Raw genomic sequence first — 23,340 nt, 5'->3', positions numbered from 1 at the left:
AAATTTTTTTTTGTTTCAGTACATCGGCACCATGGACGTACCGCGACCGTCGAGTCGCGTCGAGATTGTCGCTGCTATGCGTCGTGTGCGCGTAAGTAATTTTAAAAATAATTTATTACATTAAGTATTAGCCGACGCCTTCGACTTTGCCCCCGTGTAGGATGAATTAATGTGAAAATTATTATTGAAGGATGAAAACTCACTAATGAAAAACAAAATATGTGCGCAATTTTTTATGTCTTCAGGCCTAGTAGTTATGGCTGTGCCTTGATAGATTAGTGAGTGAAATTCTTTTTTAATATAGCAAGAAATATTTTCATATTCAAAATGATTATATTAAATTCCTTCATGATTCTGTCTTATGCCTTTATAGAATTTTTGCTTTCTAGAATTTATTACTGCGTATAACAACATTCACTACAAGCGATCAAAGTTTGAGGGCAAGTTATAAAATTTCAAGTGCACTCTTCGAAATTGCTCGTCTCGATATTACGGACTGCAATGTTAGAATTTATTTTCAATTTTTTTTTAAATTAAGTGATTTTACCAACATTTGACGTATCTTACTAATATTATAAATCCGAATGTTTAGATGGATGTATGGATGGATATTTGTTAAGAGGTATCTCCAGAACGAATGTATGGATCTTGATGAAATTTGGTATAGATGTAGAACACAGCCTGGAAAAACATTTTTTTTAATTTTCTAAATATGCACGGACGGAGTTGCAGCTAGTTTGATTATATATAGAGGATGTAGGCTAGATGATAATTATTTGACAAGACTTGTAGAGATCTAAAAATAAATTTTAAAGGATATAGAATATTTCAGTACTAAGATGTACTAAGTTGCATCATGGAACTAAAGATACGTCTATATATTTAAAATTTGTAATTTAAACAGAGCTCAGGCTTTGAAAAACAAGCCGTGTAATTAATGTTTACTTTACAAGTAATATGTACAGAGATCCGAAATTGGAATATAAAGTACATGCAAGCAACTAAAATAAACATGCTTTCACGAAGTTTTTATATTTATAGTTGTTTGATTTTTTTTACCCAACTGATATGAGGCTAATGTATTTGCGCGTATGTAAGTTTGTTTTTATGTATGTGGGTTTGTGTAAATTTTTTGTGAAGGTCCAGAGCCTAAACGACTGAACTGATTTGGACAAGAAAGGTTTCATTCGATTCGTCTTCTTCCCGAGGTGTCGAAGAGTACATAAGAACAGAATACAGTGAACATAAGTAATATAATTCGAACTTCGAAAGAACGAACGACGATTCAAATCTCACTCGCAGTGACCATTTTTTTTAATTTCTACGAGTAAATCATTTTTTCAGTGTTTACAAGTATTCTCTAAAACGAGAACGTGTTACAGATAACTTTACAGAATAATGATTATGAAATTTTAAAATCTTTGTTTTTAAATACAACCAATAGATGGCGCTATTTCATCCATTAGGACAATGTTCAGTCGGGTTTTTTTTTTTAAATTAAGACTAATTATGATTGTTTATTTAATACATTAGATTAACAATATTTCATATTCAACAAACATACTGTGAACTATCATAATAAAAAAGAACATTTGCGGAGCACTATTTTTGTCGTACATATGTTGGCTGAAGAGATGAATGGATAGCGTGGATGGTGACGTAGTAAAGATGGAAGTCACGACTAAAATGACAAAAAGTAGAACGATTTTAAATATTAAAATCCATATTTATGTAGATACAAAAAAATATTTTTACAGTAAACTTAAATTCTAGTAACATCAGACTTTTCCTATAGCAAGTAAGTATATTAGCAAAACAAAAATAGAATAAAGGTGTATATTTAATGGTTGTAAATTATGAATAACATTTTAATGTAGTTATGTGGATATCTTTATCCCGTCCGTCCGGAACAGAGCCGGCGCAGCTTGTGTTCATATCTGTTTTATTTAATTACAGAATTCAAAGCTAATTTAATAAGAACTCGTCAAGTCCTGTCCTTTGCAGCAACCTTTTGTTGTTTAGAATTGAACCGCCATGTTAATGCTTGGTACATAATTATTAAAGTGTGGTTATAGTTAATTCAAGTTTTTAACATCTATATAAATGAAAGTCAACGTTTGTATGATTGCGTATAAAATCTAAAAAATAGAAATTAAATCTTTTTTACTTTGTTTCTTAAATTTTTGCTTCCACTATGACCATATTTTGGTTATTTAGATGTATGTATTTAAATGCAAACTGACTTCATCTTGTTTATATAAAAAAAATTAGACGAATCTAAGAAATAGCTTAATTGCATAATTAGTAAAGCCAATAAATCAAAAGATATTCGATTTTATTAGATTGTTTTCATTTCTAATTTAAAAATCGAAATGTAATACAGTTACAGTTATATTGTTAAGAATTTCGATGTCTTCGCAGTCAACCAGAGTTAGCATTGCAAACTCATAGATAACTCTATCAAAGTTCGGTAAACTGATTTAGTTCGGTGAGTCCGTAACCTTGATATGTTAACTCAGTTACTTCATGTTGAAATTATTATTAAAATAAACATATTATGACAAATCTCAATTGAGAATACACATGGTAATGCCACCGTTATGTTACCAAAAAATACACTACATTTACTTTTGTATGTACGCAATGATAAAGATGACACGATGATCTTATACAACCTGTAAGCAGTTGTCCGCGACTTCGTCCGCGTGGAATTAATAAAATCTAATAATATAGCCTATGCCACCCAGGGATAGTGTAGCTTCTTAACGGCAAATGAATTTTTCAAATCAAGTCACTAGTTTCGGAGTCTACTCACTGCAAACAAACAAACAATCAAATCTTTTATATATATATAGATATTAGTTTACAAGTATAGATATACTCGTATTATTTACGTGTTAGTAGACACCGTGAACTTTTCACATGAACATTACAAGATCCTGTCATATTGAAATATGAGTATATCGCGCCACGTGACATCTTTCTCCCTTGAATATAAACGAGTCACATTGGCCCACATATCCACAATAAAAGCACAACGGTTGTGACATTTATTACCTCAACAATGGTACGGGACTTTGATTCCTTTTGTACTGTAATGTTGTCAGTCATTTGCAAGACGTTCGTTTTTAAGATAAAGAATAATATATCCACGATTTTTCTAAATCAATTGGGATCCGATGTTTATACCTGTTTTGTTTTTTACTACTACGGCTAAAGGAAAACACTTTAAATACATTTTCATTTTAATAAATAAACAAATAATAAAATAAATCTATGAAGTCAAACAAAAGGTCGTGTAATTTCCTAATGAGGTACAGAATTCCGTCGTTGCCTTAACTTAACTTGGCATAACGGATAATATAAACGCATAAACAAAGAACATAGTTATTGTGGAAGAACGGACATATTCATTTGATGTATGTAACCAAATTATATGCTTAAGCTTTACATTAGTCGGATACTAAGGGGTTGGGAAGAGGATTGCTAATTAAAAACAGACACGCATAGAGTGAGATAAGGCCAGACGGATGGGATGAAGAGAAGTAGAAGCAATTCCGTGTTTCGTCTGATGAGTGTGTGTGCCGGAGGCTTACTTTTAGTCCTCTTCCCCTTCCCACTCTTTTCTTGTAAGAAAACGATGAAGAGGAAGTGAATTTGACGGAAGAGGGGACCAATATGAAGGGAAAATATTCCCTTTCTGGGCGTATTTCGTTGATTAATTGTACGCAACGCATCTGCAATTACGGATGTCTATAGGCAACTGTCTCTTCGCTATTTAGGCGAATCCATGTGTCCGCTTGTTCGTTGGCTACCTGATGATATAAAAAACGACCGATAGTACTTAGTTTTAGTAATAATAATGTAACGGTAGTCGTTTTAACGTACATAATGAGAACATCTAATTTACTTACAGTACGAGTTCAAGGCGCAGGGTGTGAAGAAACGTAAGGTGACTATGGACATATCCACTAACGGCGTACGCGTTACTCTACGCACTAAGGAACGCAAGGTAAGCTATTTTTTTTTTTTTTTTTAATAGTTATTAACGCTTAAAGTTAATTAAATAATACCTAAACATATAACTATATTCTATGATGTAATATTTTTTTAATATATATAATATATATTTACGACTTAGACCTTATGACCATTAACTATATCATCATCATCATCAGCTCACTACACGTTCCCACTGAGGGGCTCGGAGCTTACCCTAACTTAGGGGTGACTAGGCCATAGTCAACCACGCTGGCCAATTGCGGGTTGACTTCACACATATCTTTGAATTTCTTCACAGACATGTGCAGGTTTAATCACGATGTTATTAAACGTACATATGTAAATTGAAACTCGAAAAATACATTGGTAAATAGCGGGATTCGAACCCATGACCTGCAGATGGCAAGTCAATTGCTTAACCCCTGATTTTAATTATTAACATATTATTTTATATTAGTAAGGATTATACTTTAATTAATTTTCGACATGATCCAATATAGAGACAATAGAATTGATATTGATCGTATCAATAACTGGAATACGAATTGACAACTAGTGGATTTTGACAAAAATAAAAACAAAGTTCGTAGGTTTGTATATATCCTTCAGGCGCTTGCAAATTACTAAACAGAATTTGCTGCAACTTCCCACTGTGATTTGATTTATTAATTACGAGAATTATTATACATGTTATAATTATCTAGTCATTGATATTGCAATATCTGTCTGATTTAGCTAATTACTTATAAATTAGTCTGCATAATGACATATGGAATAGCTGAGCTTTGAGTTATTCGGCATTAAATTATTCCGCATGTCCTCTTGTGTTCTGTGCCACCGATAGCATTGTCCACTGAACACTGTTCAGTGTACACAACATTGTTCATAATGAAACAATTAGCACGTAGTTTACAATGTACCAATTGTTATGTGTTAATTTTCGAAATGTTCCAAATTAATAATGTAAACTGAATGTGCTTGAAAATAACATTTCAGTTTAGTTTCATGTGCAATTTTATTTTTAGCAACAATTAATACTCAGTCACCCCTCAGATTCATTTGAATTAGTAACTCAACATTTAAATAAAATATAGTAAACGTTCGAATCATTAGAAAAGTTTCCTATTGGTAGCAGTATTTATAAATTCAGTGTAGTAGTTATTAATTACTTTAACAGTTCTTATTTCGCTTTTACTTTTGTCCAATTATCGAAAAAGCATCAACAAACGGTGACCAAGAGCAGGTAACATTTTATTAACATCTGCGAAAAGGCTGGAGTTTCACTGTTTTATTGAATATTTTCCAAGAGTCTTTACAGTCAAAGAGACGTATAATTACTATAAAAGCTTCGATATTTGAATTTAGATAAAGCATTCAATAAGTTCCTCACAGTCCCCAGTCATTCATTAACAACGATCGATAGACCTATCTGATAATAGTTGTCTATACAATGCAAACACTTGGGGATTATTAAACTCTATTATCGTCGATAGGCGTTGCTCTTGACCAATTCATTTCTATTGATTATGTTACTAATAGAGCAATCTAGTTTAGTCTAACTGTTTAATTTACAATTTTTTTATTTAGTTTTTACTTTGATAAAAAACGATATTTCTTAAGCACTTTAGTGAATTTAGTTCGTTCGTCGATTGTTTTGAGTTGTGTCATTAAAAAGTTTTTGCTTATTTGCATACACATATAACTAATCTATATATATAAAAGAAAGTTGTGTTAGTTACACCATTTTTAACTCAAGAACGGCTGAATCGATTTGATTGAAAATTGGTGAGCAGGTAGCTTAGAACCAGGAATAGGACATAGGATAATTTTTACCCCGTTTTCTTTTTTTTTTTATTCCGCGCGGACGGAGTCGCGGGAAAAAGCTAGTATTAAATAAAGTAACAATCTGAAGCCAATTAAAAGTGACATTCTTTAACTTAGTAATATTAATTTACAACGTTCGTTGTGGACGCTTAAAAAACTTCGTTAACCACTCGTAGCGTTGAAGATAGGCCGTTACTAAGTACTCGTATCATGAAAAACTACCAGTGATAATAAATTGAAAACATATTTATCTGGAATAATATAAAATTTTCTAAAATAAACAGTTTTTTTTTCTTTTTCAATCTAATTAGATTAATCTATTCCTATATTTTAATTTAATATTAAAACATTAATAGAAGTCGTTAGCTCAAGAGCTTAGTAATATAAATGTTATTAGAAAGGACTAGATTAGATTAGATGGAATAGATAGAGGAAATTCCGTATAGACCTGCCTAATCCTATGAGGCCTCTTGTGCGTGCCACACGACCAGGATTAGAGGTAGTAGACCTTGTTACAATTGTCGCAAAAAATTAATGAATTATAAAGTATTAAATTTATAAATAGAGAGGAGTTCAACTGTCATCAGACATGAACATGGCTACGCTGTAATAACCCTTGTAGCCGGTATCGAAATTCCCAAGCGACGTCTTGTAATTACGCTTGGAAAGGACATGGCCTAATTGGCAGCCAATTTATTTTACAATATGATGTTATTTGCTTATAAAAGAGTGTTTGGCATAATCGTAAACTACTTCAGTTCGTGGTTTTTAAAATTTTATATTTCAACGTTTACCATTCTTAGCTAAATCAAAGAGTTAAAAGACAACTGGTAGAAAAACTTCGTTGATATCTTAAATAGGTTTTGATTAAAAACTAAGTGTGGAATTCTTGATCACGCTTTAAACGCCGTAAAAGAACATTGTCCTTGAACTATAGTAAATATTGCATTTGTTTATATACGTGCCAAGTATTCGTATTCGCCTTTAGACATAGAAATAAATGTAATTTACTATCTTGCTGAAGTTAGTTTTTAAAAATCTTATTATCACATACCAATTTAACTTTTTAAATTGGAAACTTCAAATGCAATCGTATTGAGTTATACTTATCAACGTTAGTTTCAAACTAGTTTATTATAAACTAGCTTTTACCCGCGACTCCGTCCGCGCGGAATAAAAAATATAAAACGGGGTAAAAATTATCCTATGTCCGTTTCCTGGTTTTAAGCTACCTTCCCACCAATTTTCAGTCAAATCGATTCAGCCGTTCTTGAGTTATAAATAGTGTAACTAACACGACTTTCTTTTATATATATAGATACTGAATTTGAAAGATCATTATACAAAGTTAAATAAGATTTCTCGCTAACATGCAGGGCTATCATTTAATTTATAACTGAACAGACAGACGAATGTCCGAATAATTCGAACTTAGGAATAATTCTTTCCGAATTGGATATTAATGTTCATTTCTAAATGCGACCAATAATTCGAAAACAAATAAATAATTCGAATAATTTTGTTTAAATTAATAATGATAATAATTAAAAATTATTCGTTTTCTCAATTATTCGGTAATTCAGAATAATTCATATTATCGAATAATCTAATTCGATTCGATCGATATTCGCACGCCATTCATCAATACGCTCATTCTGTAGGAGGCGTTGAGGAAGTCCATTGTCCAGAACTGATATACGCTGATGATGATGGTTGATCGAGAAATATCTTTTAACAAAGTACCAGACGACGAATTATATATAAAGGAACATTCCGTTTTTCAATTTTAAATTACAAACAATTAAATTAAATTATAGTTTTTATGCAACAGGGCTTGCATGATCAAACTTAAAATAACTACTAATTTAAATATATTGTAGAAATATAACTTTCATTGTTGTGTTGCCAGGTTCGGCGTTTCTTCCGTCGCAAGAAGAAGAAGAACGCCGCGCCGCGTGAGTCTTTGGAGCTGATGCACCATCCCATCTACCGCATCTTCTACGTCTCCCATGACAGCTCCGATCTGAAGATCTTCTCCTACATCGCCAGGGATGGTTCCACCAATGAGTTTACTTGCAACGTATTCAAGAGCAAGAGGAATGTAAGCCTGAGAATTTTCTTTTTATAGTTGTAGAAGGTGGCAAATTAACACGCGGCCATCTTAAATCGCTGAAATATCTAAAAGACCGCTGCACGCAATAAGTTTGATAATTGCAGAAGCGTCGTCTTCCCTTTAATATGTTACAAAAAGATAAAAAATCAGATATGAATTTGAATTTGATCAAAATTTTAATATTATTAGTACCATTAATTAAAATCTTAAAATTATAAATTGCTTTGGATAGTAAGATGCCTAAGACAACACACTTATACAAAATTGTTGCAATAGCTGCTGACGTCGGAGGTAAGAAGAATCTGAATTTCTTTTAAATTCCATTGAAACAATCGAAACAGGAAATAGTTTATCATTGATTGAATTTTCTAAATGAAAAAAATTAGAATTAACCACAAATTAAGTTTCAAAATCCAAATTATTAGAATCCCTGATTGCTGTAAAATACATTTTCTGTATGAGATGTAAATAATCTGAAATCCGGGCCATCTCCGAATTTCGACTCATTACGTTTTTTCGTCGTCGTGGTACGTAATTGACTTTAATGTAAAACGGCTTAAATGTTTAATATTAAGTATATTTTTAATTCTTTATATGAATTCTAGCTATAATTCTTTATTTTAATTCTTTATGTAAAAAGCTAACAAAGGAATTTAAATTGAAAAAAATAGAGATATCGATGGTTTTCTGACGCAACCTCGTATCTCAGAAATCACTACTTTTCAGGAAAGACAAAAAACGTTTTATTATGAAATTTTTAATTTTTTTTAACAATTTTTTTTTTCTAATTTTAAAAATATTCAATCTTTCGACAAATTTTTGAGTTAAATATAGTATTAAAAAAATTTAATCATTATTTTTTCTTTTATTTTCTGAGATACGTGTTTGTTGCAGAGAAAAAAACGTAACATACGTGATTGCGTAATAACTTTTTCAAATAAGGATACATTATTAAATTTTTTTTTAATTATTTTATTTTAAGAACAGATCATTTGCACAGCTTGGACATCTACAGTGAAAGCCTTGATCTCTCCAGCGAACGGTCTTTTTCTTTTACATGCTTATTGTACTCTTCTGTTGATATATTTTTATTTTTAAATGCAAAACATGTGTCGCAGAAGTCTTTTCGCGGTTGGAAAATCTCAATATTCATCGATTGCATTTTTTTAACTAAATATCCATAGCTAGATACTTCACTATCTGGGATATTTAGCTCTTTCATAGATTTTAAAAAATCACGGTAAACGTCTTGAGCAGACTTATATAAATTGTCTAAATATAACTTGGATGTATCTTTTCGACAATACATTTACCCAGTTTAGAACTGTCAGTTTGATTCAAAATTATTGAATTTGATGAATTTAATAATCCATGTGATGACATTGATTGATCTCAATCTACTACAAATAAGCCCGTAGATTCATCTAAGTGCATATTTATAAATAAATTAGAATCAACATTCTCCTCTTCGTCTTCGTTCACTGGTGTACATTCGAGAGGAATTAAAACTCCAGTAGTTTCATCAAGCACCATTACTACTTCGTGATTTTTACTTTCATTATTATTTCGATCTTTATCTGATACTAGCTTCTACCCGCGACTCCGTCCGCGCGGAAAAAAAATAGAAAAGGGGGTAAAAATTATCCTATGTCCAAAGCGAATAAACAAATTCACTTTGAATAACAATTCAATTTACTGAAAGATATTTAAAGTAATAATAAAGTTTTTATTAATAAAATTGGACCAAATAACATTGCTGAGAGAACTTTTTTTTTGTGACTGAGTTGTCACTGTTTGCCTTGAAGTGGCATTTACAGCTTCACCGGGCTTGAGGTTGCCGGGCGCAGATGGAGCTTAGCCTAAACCTCGTTTATGAGTAACTGGGCTCGAGGGCTCCCTCAGGAGCCTCGGCTCGGGCTGTTACTTTGTTATTATTACCGGATTGGGAGGTCACCGAGCTCTTAGGTCGCTTCGGTGGACGCTCCATGGAGTGACTGGGCGCAAGGGCCCCCAAGAGGGGACCTCGGCTTGGGCTGTCAAGCATTCCGATTCAAGAGTGCCCGAGAGGGCCGAACCTCGGCTTGATCGGTTGCTTTTATCTGATTGCTATTATTAATACAGCTAACATTACTGCCACTTCGGAAAGCGTTAGCGCTGGGAGAAGTGGCGGAAGAAACTCCAGCAACGCGTCTACTGTTAATAGGAGAAAGAGACAGAACTTGTTTATAAATACGCCATCTTGTATTTCAAGATACGAGGTTGCGCTTGACACATTTTTTTGAACTGAGATACGAGATTGTATTTTTTTAAATAAAAAAAAATTGAATGAATATTTTTATTTATAACTTTACAGATCTATGCGGCTATATTTATTGATTAATTTTCCGATTAAATCTCAATATCGTCAAAAATCGAGTTACGAGGTTGCGTCAGAAAACCATCGATATATATATATCAACTAAATCAGATTATTTTTCTTAAAGTAGTATTAATATTAAACAAAAAAATCCTTAGGTTTATAAATTGAAAAGAAATTTTTATGACTCTATCTTCTGTTCATTCCGGAGACGAATATGAATTGAATAACATATCTTTTAAATCGGTTAAACTAAAACACAGAGTTACAATAAAAAGACAACATATATTATACATGTATATGTCTAAATTCCGAGTAATTGATCATTACCGAAAAATGGCTAACAAAGGATGTTTAACGAAAATTGATTAAAGGGGAAATCAATCACAACGATAAGGTTTGATGTACAACGACGAACTCCATTGTTAAGCTATCAATGTTGCCATATTCGTGTCAAGCGAAAAAATAATAAATGGCAGGACCGTAGGCAAATTGACTTGTAATTATTTTTATTTTTGTTTTTATTTAAGCTTTTTATACATTTTAGAAAAAAAGGACGTACAGATAGGTCGATATTATTTTAATCAATATCATCTTGATTTCTTTGTTACTAGCATGTTAAAGATATGCAACCCGAGCTCGTAGACAATGTAATATTTGACTAGCCATTTAGCTAGTAGAATTGTCAAAATGTGTCAAAATTTATGGCATCAGGTAAGTAAATGTAATCAAAGTTTTAAAATGTCATGTACAGTAATTGTATAATTTTCCTAATCAATTTGGCGTCTAAAAAAGGGAAGAAAGATAAACAAGAGAAATAAGGAAAGCCGTAATGTTATTTTCGACAACTTACGCTGCTTTATGTATAAAATTCAAATTATAATTATTGATAATAACGTGATTCACATTTTGTATTTAAATCAAAATGAAATTATATTAGAGAGTAGGTATATATTTCGAGAGTATATATGTACATAACATAAAATATCTGTTTCGTCAGATTTTTTCCTAAAAAATATCATAAATTTGCTTCCTCGTTTCCTATATTAAGAAATATAATATGATATTGAAAAACCATTGTCAGACGATCTCTTTTTCAGAAAAAACGTAATAGGATGTTTTACGACATAACAAGGAAAATAGCAAACGTGAAATGAGGGAGAAAATAAAAATAACTTCATTTTTATATCAAAAGAAGTTATATATCAAAAGAATCCGCTTGTTAGATAAATTTGAAAATAAAAATAAACATAGTAATCAGGTACAGTCAACTTCTTTTGCGGTGTCCAATTACAGAAAAAAATCAACGTGTACCTCGCATCATAAATAGCAAAATACACTGTTTTTTAACGACATTAAACAGTTAAAGGCGTACATAACGTTCAATTAATTGTCGCTTTTAATATGGAACACAGCATTCGATGGCAATATCCTGCAATAAAATCCATTCATAATTTCTTTGGACTTCTTCAACTCACTATAATTAAAACAATTTACATTAAAATGAATAGGAATAGGAGACACGAAGACATCCGAGTTGCTTTTGTTTGTAAAAAAAATACATTTAAAAATTTACTTGCTTAACATTTTACTATGCGATTTTTAAGGAGCAATTGGTGTCGAAAAAAAGTGCTTTAATGTCCAACATACATTTTATATTATTTCGTATAACGATGCCTCGTGGGAGATGTACGTGTCATTTGTACCTCCGCAAATTCTCGTGTAAAAATGGTTGTTTCTGTTAGCTCTGATCCGGAACGTGTATTTACAAACCGCGTATGCTTTTTTTATAAAAAGCATCCCAACCGTTTTTATACGTTAAAGCTTGTGACGACGTGATAAACGAAATGAAAAGGGCGATTTTTCAGATACATAGGAAACATTGTACAATGCAGGAAATAAAACGATTTTTTAAATAACCATTTCTATATTTCTCACTTCTGGAAATCAGTTTTAGAAACATATCAAACAATTAAAGTTACACTGATTCTGCCATTGATTTTTATTTACAAAGTATTAATGAGTATTTATATGTTTTCAGGAAATTCACTGGAATAATAAATATGAAAAATCGAATATTTTTAACTCTTCTTTTTGTTAAGCCATTACCGGTCTTAATTCGTAAGTCTTATTCCAACTGAAACAGACTTTGGAAAACAAACTGGCATTTGACTCACGCAAACAATTTATGTTTGATACAAATTGTTGCTATTAAGGTCCACCATACACTAACTATTTCAAACAATCAGCACTGTCAGCTTCAAGCAGTCAGCGTTGAGCGATCAGCAGTTAAGTTTCGCCATAATTGAACCGCGGTTGGCAATCGGCGCTACAAATATTGGTGGTACGCCACAATTGAAGCTGTCGGCACTGACTGCTTGAAGCAATCCGTGTATAGCAGCCTTAGTTTAATTAAAAATAATAATCGCATTGACTAAACGCGGGTTCGGTTATAGCTACGACTCACAGCTGTAACGCAAAATTGTCGGTAATTTATATTAATGCCGCCACAGAATTCCGCATTAAAATATCAGCCTACCCCTCTTGTATTGCTAGTAATTAGTGAAAGTAGCGGGGAACACAATCAGTGGTAATCCGTGGGGGTAATGGGTGGCTATTAACGTAACTGAGATTTGTTAAATAAATTTCAAAGATTCCATTACAATCTTAAAGTCAATTAAGTTGACTGATTTGCTATTGTATAATAATATAAATTGAATTATAGTTAGTTATTATCAGCCAAAATTAAAAATTCATGTAGACAATGTTCTGATGACGAAATAATGTTGCCATTCATCTCGATTATCTGGAAAACAATTCGACCCAAAGTTTGTACAAAGATAAAACATAGAATTACCTACAAGTAATTAGTAGCCTTTTACCTGCTGAAGTCTTCCCAATCACGAATAATATGAATTTAGAAATTATAAATAGTTAAAAGCTCTTCTTAATTGCGTAGTAGAATAGTGACGAAATTAAAACCATCACCTGTTAAGCTCGTGACTTATAAATAGATCAAAGCAGAGACAACACAATGATTGCCTTGAGTCTTAATAAAATAGGTTCGTCTTCATTTCTCTAACTGAAATGAAACAAGTTACAGGCAAGGATAGGATTTAGGATTTTTCTTTATAAAGAGCCAAATACTTTGAAACTATATAACCGTTGACTCATACGAATACGGACTTTATCGCAATTAACACGACAAAGCTATGTTGAAAAGTAGACTATAAATATAAAAAAGATCTACTTTTTTTTTCTGAAAATCATCCCAAGGATTTACATCGGGTTTTTTACTCGTTTCGGAGTATGATTTCGCTGAATAACTTTATAATAATTATTCAAAAATAAAATTGAAAATTACCAATTTCAAAAAAGGAAAAAGTCACGAACTTGGTTCCTGGGGAACCAATTTTGATTATTTATTTTGTAATGATGGTTTTGGAAGGCATTGGGGAAGGCATATGTCCATCAATGGACTAACATAGGCTGATCATAATCATGTTAATGATCGCAATTGTTTCTTGACGTCATCCTTATATTTGTTTCATGACATAATATCGGAAGCGTTCGTTTGAAAATAGAATAGTGTTTTTAGTTGTAATGATTGATGTAAGATATAATAAAACGTCTGTTCTCTTTGAAGATGATGCCTTGTCTAGGGTGTCTTTTATTTATGTTTGATTAAAAAAAAGTTGTGCGGATGTTTAAATTGCTTTATGTGTACATATTATATTCATGCATCTTTTTTACGTCAATAAAAAGTAATTGGGACTACGTCCAATTTTTAACACAGTCGTTATTATTTATACATTTTAATACAATTACAATGCTAGTTTTTTTCCGTCTCATTGATTGAATATCTCCATTTTTTTACCTACATTTTTGTTATTATTCTTTCTACGTGACATTCTTGCTAGTAACAAACAAATAAAATGCATAAGTTTCAGTACTTTTGACTGAGTATGATAATTCGATATTAATTTAATTTCAATAGAAAAGATTTATGCCAAACTGACGCATGCATTACACCAAATCGCTAACGCACAACTTACATGAGTCAAAATTATAGAGAAATATAAATAAACAAAAACTGATTTCGTAGTTACGCTAGAACTCACAATGTTGAAGGAATTATTGTAATTAGTGACTTCAATAATTGATTTGCTTTTCTACTTTTAAGTTTTTTCTGACAAGTCCTTCATACGATAAATTCATTTAATATGAAAAATAATTTTAGTTATATCAAAGTATATACCCGCTTGTAAAAGTTGTAGATATTAATTATAAAAGACGCTCAACTCATTTCACATTCAAGCTTTCCGCTGAAATTCGACCCCAGAACCAAGCGAGCATTCGTTCATTATTTTTTCCCATATTCAAAAAGATATTTTTTAATGTAAGTAGAATTCAAAATGTATTAAATAATTTAAATAAAGTTGATTCAGGCACAGCCCGTTTTCACATACGGCTTAAAATGCAAATAAAATATAAACTTTTCAAGTAAATATTTTCACTATTTCTACCTATCTGTCATGTATGCGAACTTATAAGTCTTAAGATTTTTACTTATCCTGTTCGAAGGACCAATATACTAAGGTTTCCACTTTCAAAACACCTGTTAAAAACCAAGAGAAATCAATGATGCAAGTTGTAGAAATGATAGATAAAGCCTCTAGAATTAACAAGTAACCACCGTAGGAATGTTTATTTGAATAGTTTGCGTACATGGTTTGCAGTGACTAAAATGTGCTGCCAGGAAAGCCACCGCGAATAAATACAATTCTCCTTGCCTTCGGTTTAATGGACTTATTAATTCTACTATATTGTATTCTTAAAATTAATTTTCTAAAACAACCTAAAATAAACTCATATAATGTCTAAAAAACTAGTGCCTAAATTAATATATTTTATTTTATTGTCGACAATGTTTTAACTAAACTTGACATTTAGAATCAATTAAAGCTGTAATTTGCAGCGGAGCTATAACCATCTGTTACACGAAAGTCGAACTTAAATCGTTTGTGGCGATATTTTAAAACACCAATTGATTCCCCGACATTTTATCGCACAAGGATTACGATTATAGTTTCTTTAAACGATCTTGGTAGTAAATAGCAACATAAACTTCGACGTTTCGACATCTAGTAGTTCTTAAACATTGTAAAAGATAAATAAGCTTAGTTTCAAACGGACCGATCAGTTTCGTGAAAACAGAACACCAAACAAGTCGGGAAAGTTTCGATTAAATTCAATATCAATATTATTACGGTTACAAGTTATGAGACAAAGAACTGATAATTAATTTTGAATATCGCAAACAAACCAAAAGATTTTAGAAATAGTGATAATATTTACTAATATTATAAATGCAAAAGTAACTGTCACTCTGTCTGTTCTGCTTTCACGCCAAAACTACTGGACAGATTTAAATTTTGTTACACAGATAGTCTAGAGCCTGAGCAAGGACATATGCTACTTTTTAACGCGAAAACGGGATCTAAGGGGTTGAAAGTGGGGGTGGAAATTTGTATAGAAGTATCGTCATTTTTACATTTAGAAGTTTGAAACTTATTTTTAGGATGTCAACTTGATGAATAAATATTACATTCAACGTTTGTAAAAATTGTACCCTCAAGGGTGCAATATAACAATAGGGAGTAGGGGATGACAGTTTGTATGGAAATATGCAAGGTTTATGTGAATGTTTTGTAAGTTTAATATGTTTTGCTGTAATGTTTTATAAGTTTAATTTACTTCTTCTGCATTCATACATCAACGCAAACCATAAATAATTAAAATGCTTCCCGAAGACGTAATACTGTATTTTCGCAGACGAAGTCGCGAGCACAGCTACTGTTTGATATTAAAAGAGTGGGACCATAACTTAGTTATATAGTCATAGTATTTACTATTTTACCGCTTTATTCAGTTTTTATCGTGGATTTCCACTGCCGAAACTGTCATACATATTTTTATCCTAGTTTTCCAGAGAGAGAGTGACAAAGTGAGGGTGAGAGTGTTTTGCATTCACTTGTTTTTAATTGCATTTAGAAAATAACTGAATCTGTATTAAGGTGAATATACACTTGAGGATTTTCTTAAGCATTTCTATGTAATGTAACGTTTTAACGAATGATATGATACAGGTAAAAGCATAGTTTCCAAAGCACGTCTGGTTCGTGAAAGGGTGATACACAACAACATATCATAGAGCGGCTCGTTGTTTTGTTACAAGTAAATGCTCTAGTCTATACCCACCTTTAAAAATGTCGTTATACTTGTGGGTCTCGACTGCAGTGACATATAATGTCATCCCTCACATTCTCTTTGAAAAAACAGAGACATCAATATGTGTCAATAAATGAGTCACGTCACTCGAAACCCACAATAAACTTCAAATCTTCCATGGAGGTTTTGCTTCATAAATATTATGCTATAAATTTTATTTATGTGAATTAAAAAGAACAAAAATATAAATAGACGTGTTTGGACGAAAAGCAAATGAATACAAAAATAAACAAGACACCATGAGCATTTTGAAATACACTGCGTTTCTAAAATAACTTTAATTCATGCAACTGTTTGTTTTTGTTAATTAACGTTGATTTGAATAACCATCTGGCGATAGTTACGATGTTATTCTTTAAGCAAGCGTTGATAAAAATACAATAATTTATATTTGTAATCTAATAATATAGGTCTTAACAAGTTTTCCTTCAGAAATAATAACTCAATCTTAGAGCTCATTTAAATGTGTTAATCCTATTTTAGTGCATTTATGTTGAAAAAAAAAGTATATTATGTTGAAATCTCTTATAATTTAAGGCGAAAAAATGGCTTAATAAAATTCGATAAAGGAAAGCTATTGATCGAACGCAAAGTAATATTTGGATATGATAAACGTAGCCTCTTTCTATTTTTTTTTCTGTCTTATATAGAATGGTTATTTATGATCTCATTCAAAAAGAAACCATAAATCCGTTTTATAATTAATTAATTCGATACATTATATTTTAAAAGTCTTTCATCATCGGATGCGTATTAACGCCGCTTTCAATCAACTTGCCTTGTTTTTAAATACGTGATCTTAAATCAGTATGTGTCGAAAACAGAAATCGGTTCGTTTAATGTGAAATGTGTTCAACATCTTTAAACGTTTGAGAGAAAACAATACGGTAGCGAGTAACATAAATTAAACGAAAGATATACTGTTCTAGAGCGCCGATAATACCTCGAGAAGCGTAATACCGTTGACTAGTTGTTGAACACTATTACAGAGACCAACTTCTTAAATAAAGCCATCCAAATCTTTTAATTGCTTCAGGTTAAAGTACTATTTTATTGTTGTTTTTGGAATTGAAAACCACGTTTGGAAAACGGTTTTATATTCAACATTGTTGACAGTTAAACCTAGACACGCGAGTAATCTCTGTAAGCGAGAGTCATTGTTCGGTTTCGAAGGACGACTTCCATAAGCAAGAAATTTGGGTACGAAAGAAGCCTCTTGGACTCTAGCTTCACCAGTTTCGTCGGTACATCGCACAGTAATGAATAGTTTAGAAGACAGCGTCCGACTGAATTTATTAAAATTGTTTTTTTGCCAAAAACACTTTTTGTTAAGCATTATTTTTATGTTTTATAGTCTTAAATGAAGACTATATTTTGAAATGTGACTTCGCTAAAATATTTTTTTTTTAATGTAGAAAGTTTTTTAATGTTTACTAATGGTTCGGGTTAGTGTAGATTTAGTAAGAGACACTAGTTAAGAGCGATTACTATAAGTGCGGGAATAAGCTCGATAAAAACAATTTTACGAAACGAATTGTGAAAAACTTTTTCATTGATTCATATAGCGTCCTCTGTAGTTTTCTTTAATTGGACTAGGTCCAAATTTAATGTTTAATTTTTCAATCATTGATTAATCATGACATTGAATTTAATTTGCCGACGACATTATCGACGAGAGAAATCTAGCGATTGGAAAACTCTCTGCAAAAACTGTGGAACAATTTTCTGTTGTTCTGGTGTTTTCCCGGTATATCAATTATTTGTATTTCTGATTTGGTCGATGCCAACGAAAAGTAATATGAGAGATTTATGTTCCAACGTATTTTTAAAATTTCACTTTCATATTGGTTAGTGATATCGAAGTCCTAACAATTGCGATAAAAATTGAATAACGATAACTACCGAAAAATGTGTTTATTGGCATTTCTGCGAAAACAGAATAATTACAGGAAAACAACAATAAATGCTTATTTGGAAAGGGAGTAAAAACTCTGCTTTTAGTTTGATTGATTATATATAAATTTTTAAGCTGGAGAGATAGCTCATTGTAGTTGCGGTGGTTACGTTTTGAAACACATGTTGTATTGTTTCTAATAAACTTTGTACATCCGCATAGGTGTTGAAGTGCATCAGTGGTCCGCGATGCCGACGTAATTCAGACACAACTGCTGAGAATACGCGAATGTGTTTATTTGTGGTGCTTGTAGCGACGCGCGACGCACGCGCCGGCCATGCCGCCAATACTTCAGTTGTTTCGTGGGGCGCTGCGCGGTACACCGCGTTTCGTACACACGCTTACTCGAAAGAAACGCGAAAACAACGATCTCACATGTGCTCTTTAAAATATAAAAATGTCCAATCATAAGGATCACGATGTGAAACATCGAAAGAGTGATAATCTATTAAAAAGTCTGCCTTCAGAAGTATTGTTAAAAGCTCGGAGTACTCTTGTCTCTCTCGGTGGAGCTCTCAAGTCGAAGAATGATCATCAACAAAGGCCCAAGAAACATGAGTCCAAAGGGAAAAAGAATATCGAAAGGCTCAAGAGCAGTCGTTCGGAGCCTGAGTTCAGTGACATGCGAGCTAGTAAACATAGGAGTCGAATAGACGAGGTTCCACGTGAATATGTAGGGGAAAGAGTCCGGCCGAGGCCTCAATCAATGGGCCCCATGAAACGTTATGATGATAGTCTAGACTTCTTCGGTGGTAGCTATCCTAGGGAAATCACTCCAATTAAACGTCATTTTGAATCATCTGATGATGTGTGCACGCAATCGCGGTTAGTGTTACCTGTTAATGAAAGACTTAGTGCCGATGTTCACATCCAAGATAATAATGAACGGCCGAGGAAGAAACTCTCTTTCCGCGAACCGGAAATCGTTAGCAATGGAAGCAGTACTTTGGGTCGATCTAGCAAGCTGATGGGTGTCAACAGTCTTACACGAAGGCCTAATAGAGTGTCGCTCAGATCGGACACACATTCGAATATAGATGGCTTGGATTCCGACTTAGAGGTAAGAGATTTTAGGACCATTATAAATATTTCACATATATTCTTAAAATAATCATAGATTGATTTAAAATAGTTTAAAATAAATTATTAAAAGTTTTTAAAGTCTATTTGTAAATGTCGGAATTACTAGTAAAAACCGGGTAACTACTGGCAACGAAAGTTTGTTGTAAGAGCATTAAAAATATTCCAGTGTTTTACGGCCACTAAAATGTGTGACGTTTACTCTGTATTGTTTATTACGTTTCAGTCGATGCGTTAAAAACTATAAAATCTGAATGACTTGTTCATGAAAGTTATTAAATTTTGCGTAATTACATTTGTAACAATCCGTTTGACTCTATACTTAGTGTACACTGTAGTAATATTTAGCATGTACCGTCAGATTAAGTTAAAATAGTATAAAAAATATTGATTTAATACTATTTTGTAACACTAAGCTGACGTGTATCGTCTGTAGTCTAATTATCTCAATAAATCGTGAACTCGGATGTTATATCAGCTTATTATTTCTCAGTTCAACGATATGACAGTCAAGGGCGACATTTCCCTCGGCGACTTTATTAATTATTTAGAAAACGAAGGCGTTATGTTCGCACTGGGATATTTTAGAACTGTTGCCTGCAATGTGTGAATTACGCACTTGAATGGTCGCTGTAACACAGTCCCGTGATCATTAAATCTTTCTGTGGCGGTCAGTTTACGTTCTACGTATCAACACATGAGTGCTAAAAGTGTTAAATGAGGCGTACTATTCATATATATTTTCTATTTCATATTAAAAATCAATTAGATTTTTTTTGTTTTTCAAACATTTGTACATACTACTGTTAAACGAAATTTATTCATATTTAGTATTGTTATAAATTAAAACTTTCTACGTGGCATATTCTGCAATAGGTTCTTCCAATAATTTTCATGCTTTACAGACAGACAAGCACTAAATTCGCTGCATTTTATATTTACTTTCTATGTAATTAACCCTCCTAATGTAAGTAAATTATATATCTATTTTCCTAATTAAAAAAATCGAAATGACACAGTTTTAATAATCACACCGTACGGCTAATTGTCGCGAACCATATCTAAGTTCAAGCCTCCAGCTTATTTTAAACGAATACAAGAAATATTATAGCATTACTTTCAATATGTCAATAAAAAAAATTAAAAATAACATTCTTCAATTTGCACGTATCGTAGATAAAGCCGAGGTATTCCCAATAATGTGTTGAAACAACAAAACTTTCGTGTTTTATCGCTTTTGTAAACATAGGTAATGGACATCACTATTTTAGCTTACGCATAGCCGACGGTGTTGAATTGAAATATTTCTTTCAATAATGCCACCATAACAGAATGATTTTTAACATAAAAATGTAAAAACAATCTTTCTAGGTAACTATAATTCTATGACTAAATATCTTTTGGTATCTGGTACTAACTTTTCTATGTAGATAAGATACAGTTCCCATATGTATGCAATCTTAAAAAACTTCCGTAGTACCGCTCAGTTAAAAAAATCACGCTGTATCGATATACGTAATTAAGCTCGGTAAGTAATTTTAACCTCTCTCCTATTTTACTCTGTGAACTGAATTCGAAGACAATGTACCCCGATTGTACATAAATTCTTAGACTGATTGAAAAACAATATGTCAGTCAATGGCATTGTTTTTCAATGCTCTGTAGCCTTAAAAATCTACCAGAAGTGAAGACGATCATGTGTATGAAAAATGCTTACGTGATTTCACATTAAAATAATGTCACAGAATTAAGTTTCAAGATCAAAGTCCCCAGAGAGAAAACGTTGACCGACTCTATTTCTAATAGGCATACGAAAATAGCACTGTACAATTTTTTTCATGCATTTCGATGTCTTCTAAAACTCATTTATTAAACTTTATATAATATAGTGCTGATATACACGGACTGATTTATTACGACTGTTTAAACTGTCCGTGTACATTTCCCTTTATAGCATGTTTAATATTAAATTGATGTACAATTTTTTATTGAAAAAAAAAAAAACTTGACTGATAGACAAATCATTATCACCATCATGTAATTAAAACTAACAAATGAAGATTTAATCACTACTTTAGTTAACGCAAATATTTTTGACACTACACAGTGAACTCAGGACTAGCGTAATAATTGCCCAATACTCTAACAACTAGGCCACGGGGACGTCAAGTGTTACATTACATACAATATTTATTTTTATTTCAACCATAACCATCGATAGAACTTCAATATAGAGTTGATAATAAAAAATGCTTTTCTATCTTCGATTTCTTAGCTTCCTAGTGGTGAAGGAATTATAAAAATAGTTGTATTTGATACATACTTCAGTGACTATAAACAGAATAGTTTAAATTTTGCCGTTTATAATAATTTTATTTTCTCTAAGCATTATTTCTTTAACGAAATCGTTTGCTGCTTTTAAGTTATTTTATAAAAACAAAATTGTATCAATCTATAGATATTGCAAAATATTTCAATTGTAATACTCATAATTTAAAAATGTAGGTTCTAGAATGAATTAACATTTGGACCGTAATGACCATCCGTAGTGGTACGATAACACCTCTCCGGGTGCTCTATCCCTTTTATGAATTGCGTAATTTATTATCGGCACGAGTGCAGGGGTCGTAAACTTGGGCCTGCGTCTTTATAGCGGCCGTAGTGCGACACGTACGAAAGCTTTTATCCTAAACCAACCGCATTTCAGCGTCCTTCATACAACTAGTGACGAAACTGACAAAAATAGACGGCCAGCGTAGAAACGATTGGGTTGGCCAAAAATTATAAACGGCTTTAAGGTCATTGTCTTTGATTGCCTAACATTTTTGATTATATTCTAATCAAATTTTATTTTCCTATACCAAAAGACCGCACAATCTCACCCGACATCGCGTCCGTCACAAATATATAAATAAATCACTTAAATTTTATTCTTCCTTCATTGTGATTTGCTTAGTTAAAAACATTTCGAATTTAAAGATGACGGCGTATATAAATTTAAGCTAATATCAATAGAGTGGTACAAAGTTTTTAAAACTCTTCAGCAAACAAAGAACAAATTAAATTATCCAACAAAGTGTTAGTTAAACAACTCAATTAATGGGTACATGGAAGCCGGAACATCGATTAATGTTCCGCATTTATATAATTAAAACTTCAAATAGCAAACAGATAAAATTACTCTATTTCACTACGGACGCAATCTGTACTCAATTAAACTATAACAGTAATTACATATAACTTTGTAATGTAGAGGAAATGTATAGTGGTATTAAAAATATGTATTATAAAGTACCTACTGTGATGATCTGTATGGAAAAGAGATAATGATGATGATGATAATTGCAATAAAACAGTAGAGATATTTGTTTGCTAACAACAATATATTTCTTACTTCCATAGAACCCTAACTTAATAATACGTGCTACAGCTATACAAAAGTGAAATACATAGTGAAAAAAGTAAATAAGACATCAATACAAATCTATATATATAAAAGAAAGTGGTGTTAGTTACACTATTTATAACTCAAGAACGGCTGAATCGATTTGACTGAAAATTGGTGGGCAGGTAGCTTAGAACCAGGAAACGGACATAGGATAATTTTTACCCCGTTTTCTATTTTTTCTTTCGCGCGGACGGAGTCGCGGGTAAAAGCTAGTTTTATATAAAACTTGCTGTCTTCCGTGACGTGGAATTAAAAAAATGATACTATTTCTA

At 32.0% G+C, this 23,340-nt stretch overlaps 1 protein-coding gene across 3 annotated transcripts in view; it reads left to right on the top strand.

The window, feature by feature from the left end:
* The window catches only part of LOC106717309 (carboxyl-terminal PDZ ligand of neuronal nitric oxide synthase protein), a 105,243-nt gene that overhangs the window by 61,662 nt on the left and 20,241 nt on the right, over positions 1-23,340 (top strand). Inside the window, exons 3-6 of one of the 3 annotated variants that reach the window (XM_045686045.1) lie at positions 20-91; positions 3,917-4,012; positions 7,736-7,927; positions 8,216-8,230. In XM_045686045.1, the coding sequence (XP_045542001.1) occupies positions 20-91; positions 3,917-4,012; positions 7,736-7,927; positions 8,216-8,230 (375 nt within the window). Of the gene's footprint in view, positions 1-19; positions 92-3,916; positions 4,013-7,735; positions 7,928-8,215; positions 8,231-18,869; positions 19,601-23,340 lie in introns of those variants that run through there. The other 2 variants (XM_045686046.1, XM_014511147.2) reach the window with 2 other exon arrangements.

This window comes from Papilio machaon, chromosome Z (assembly GCF_912999745.1).
Source record: "Papilio machaon chromosome Z, ilPapMach1.1, whole genome shotgun sequence".
Taxonomy (NCBI): domain Eukaryota; kingdom Metazoa; phylum Arthropoda; class Insecta; order Lepidoptera; family Papilionidae; genus Papilio; species Papilio machaon.
This window is presented reverse-complemented; position numbering and strand designations above follow the sequence as displayed.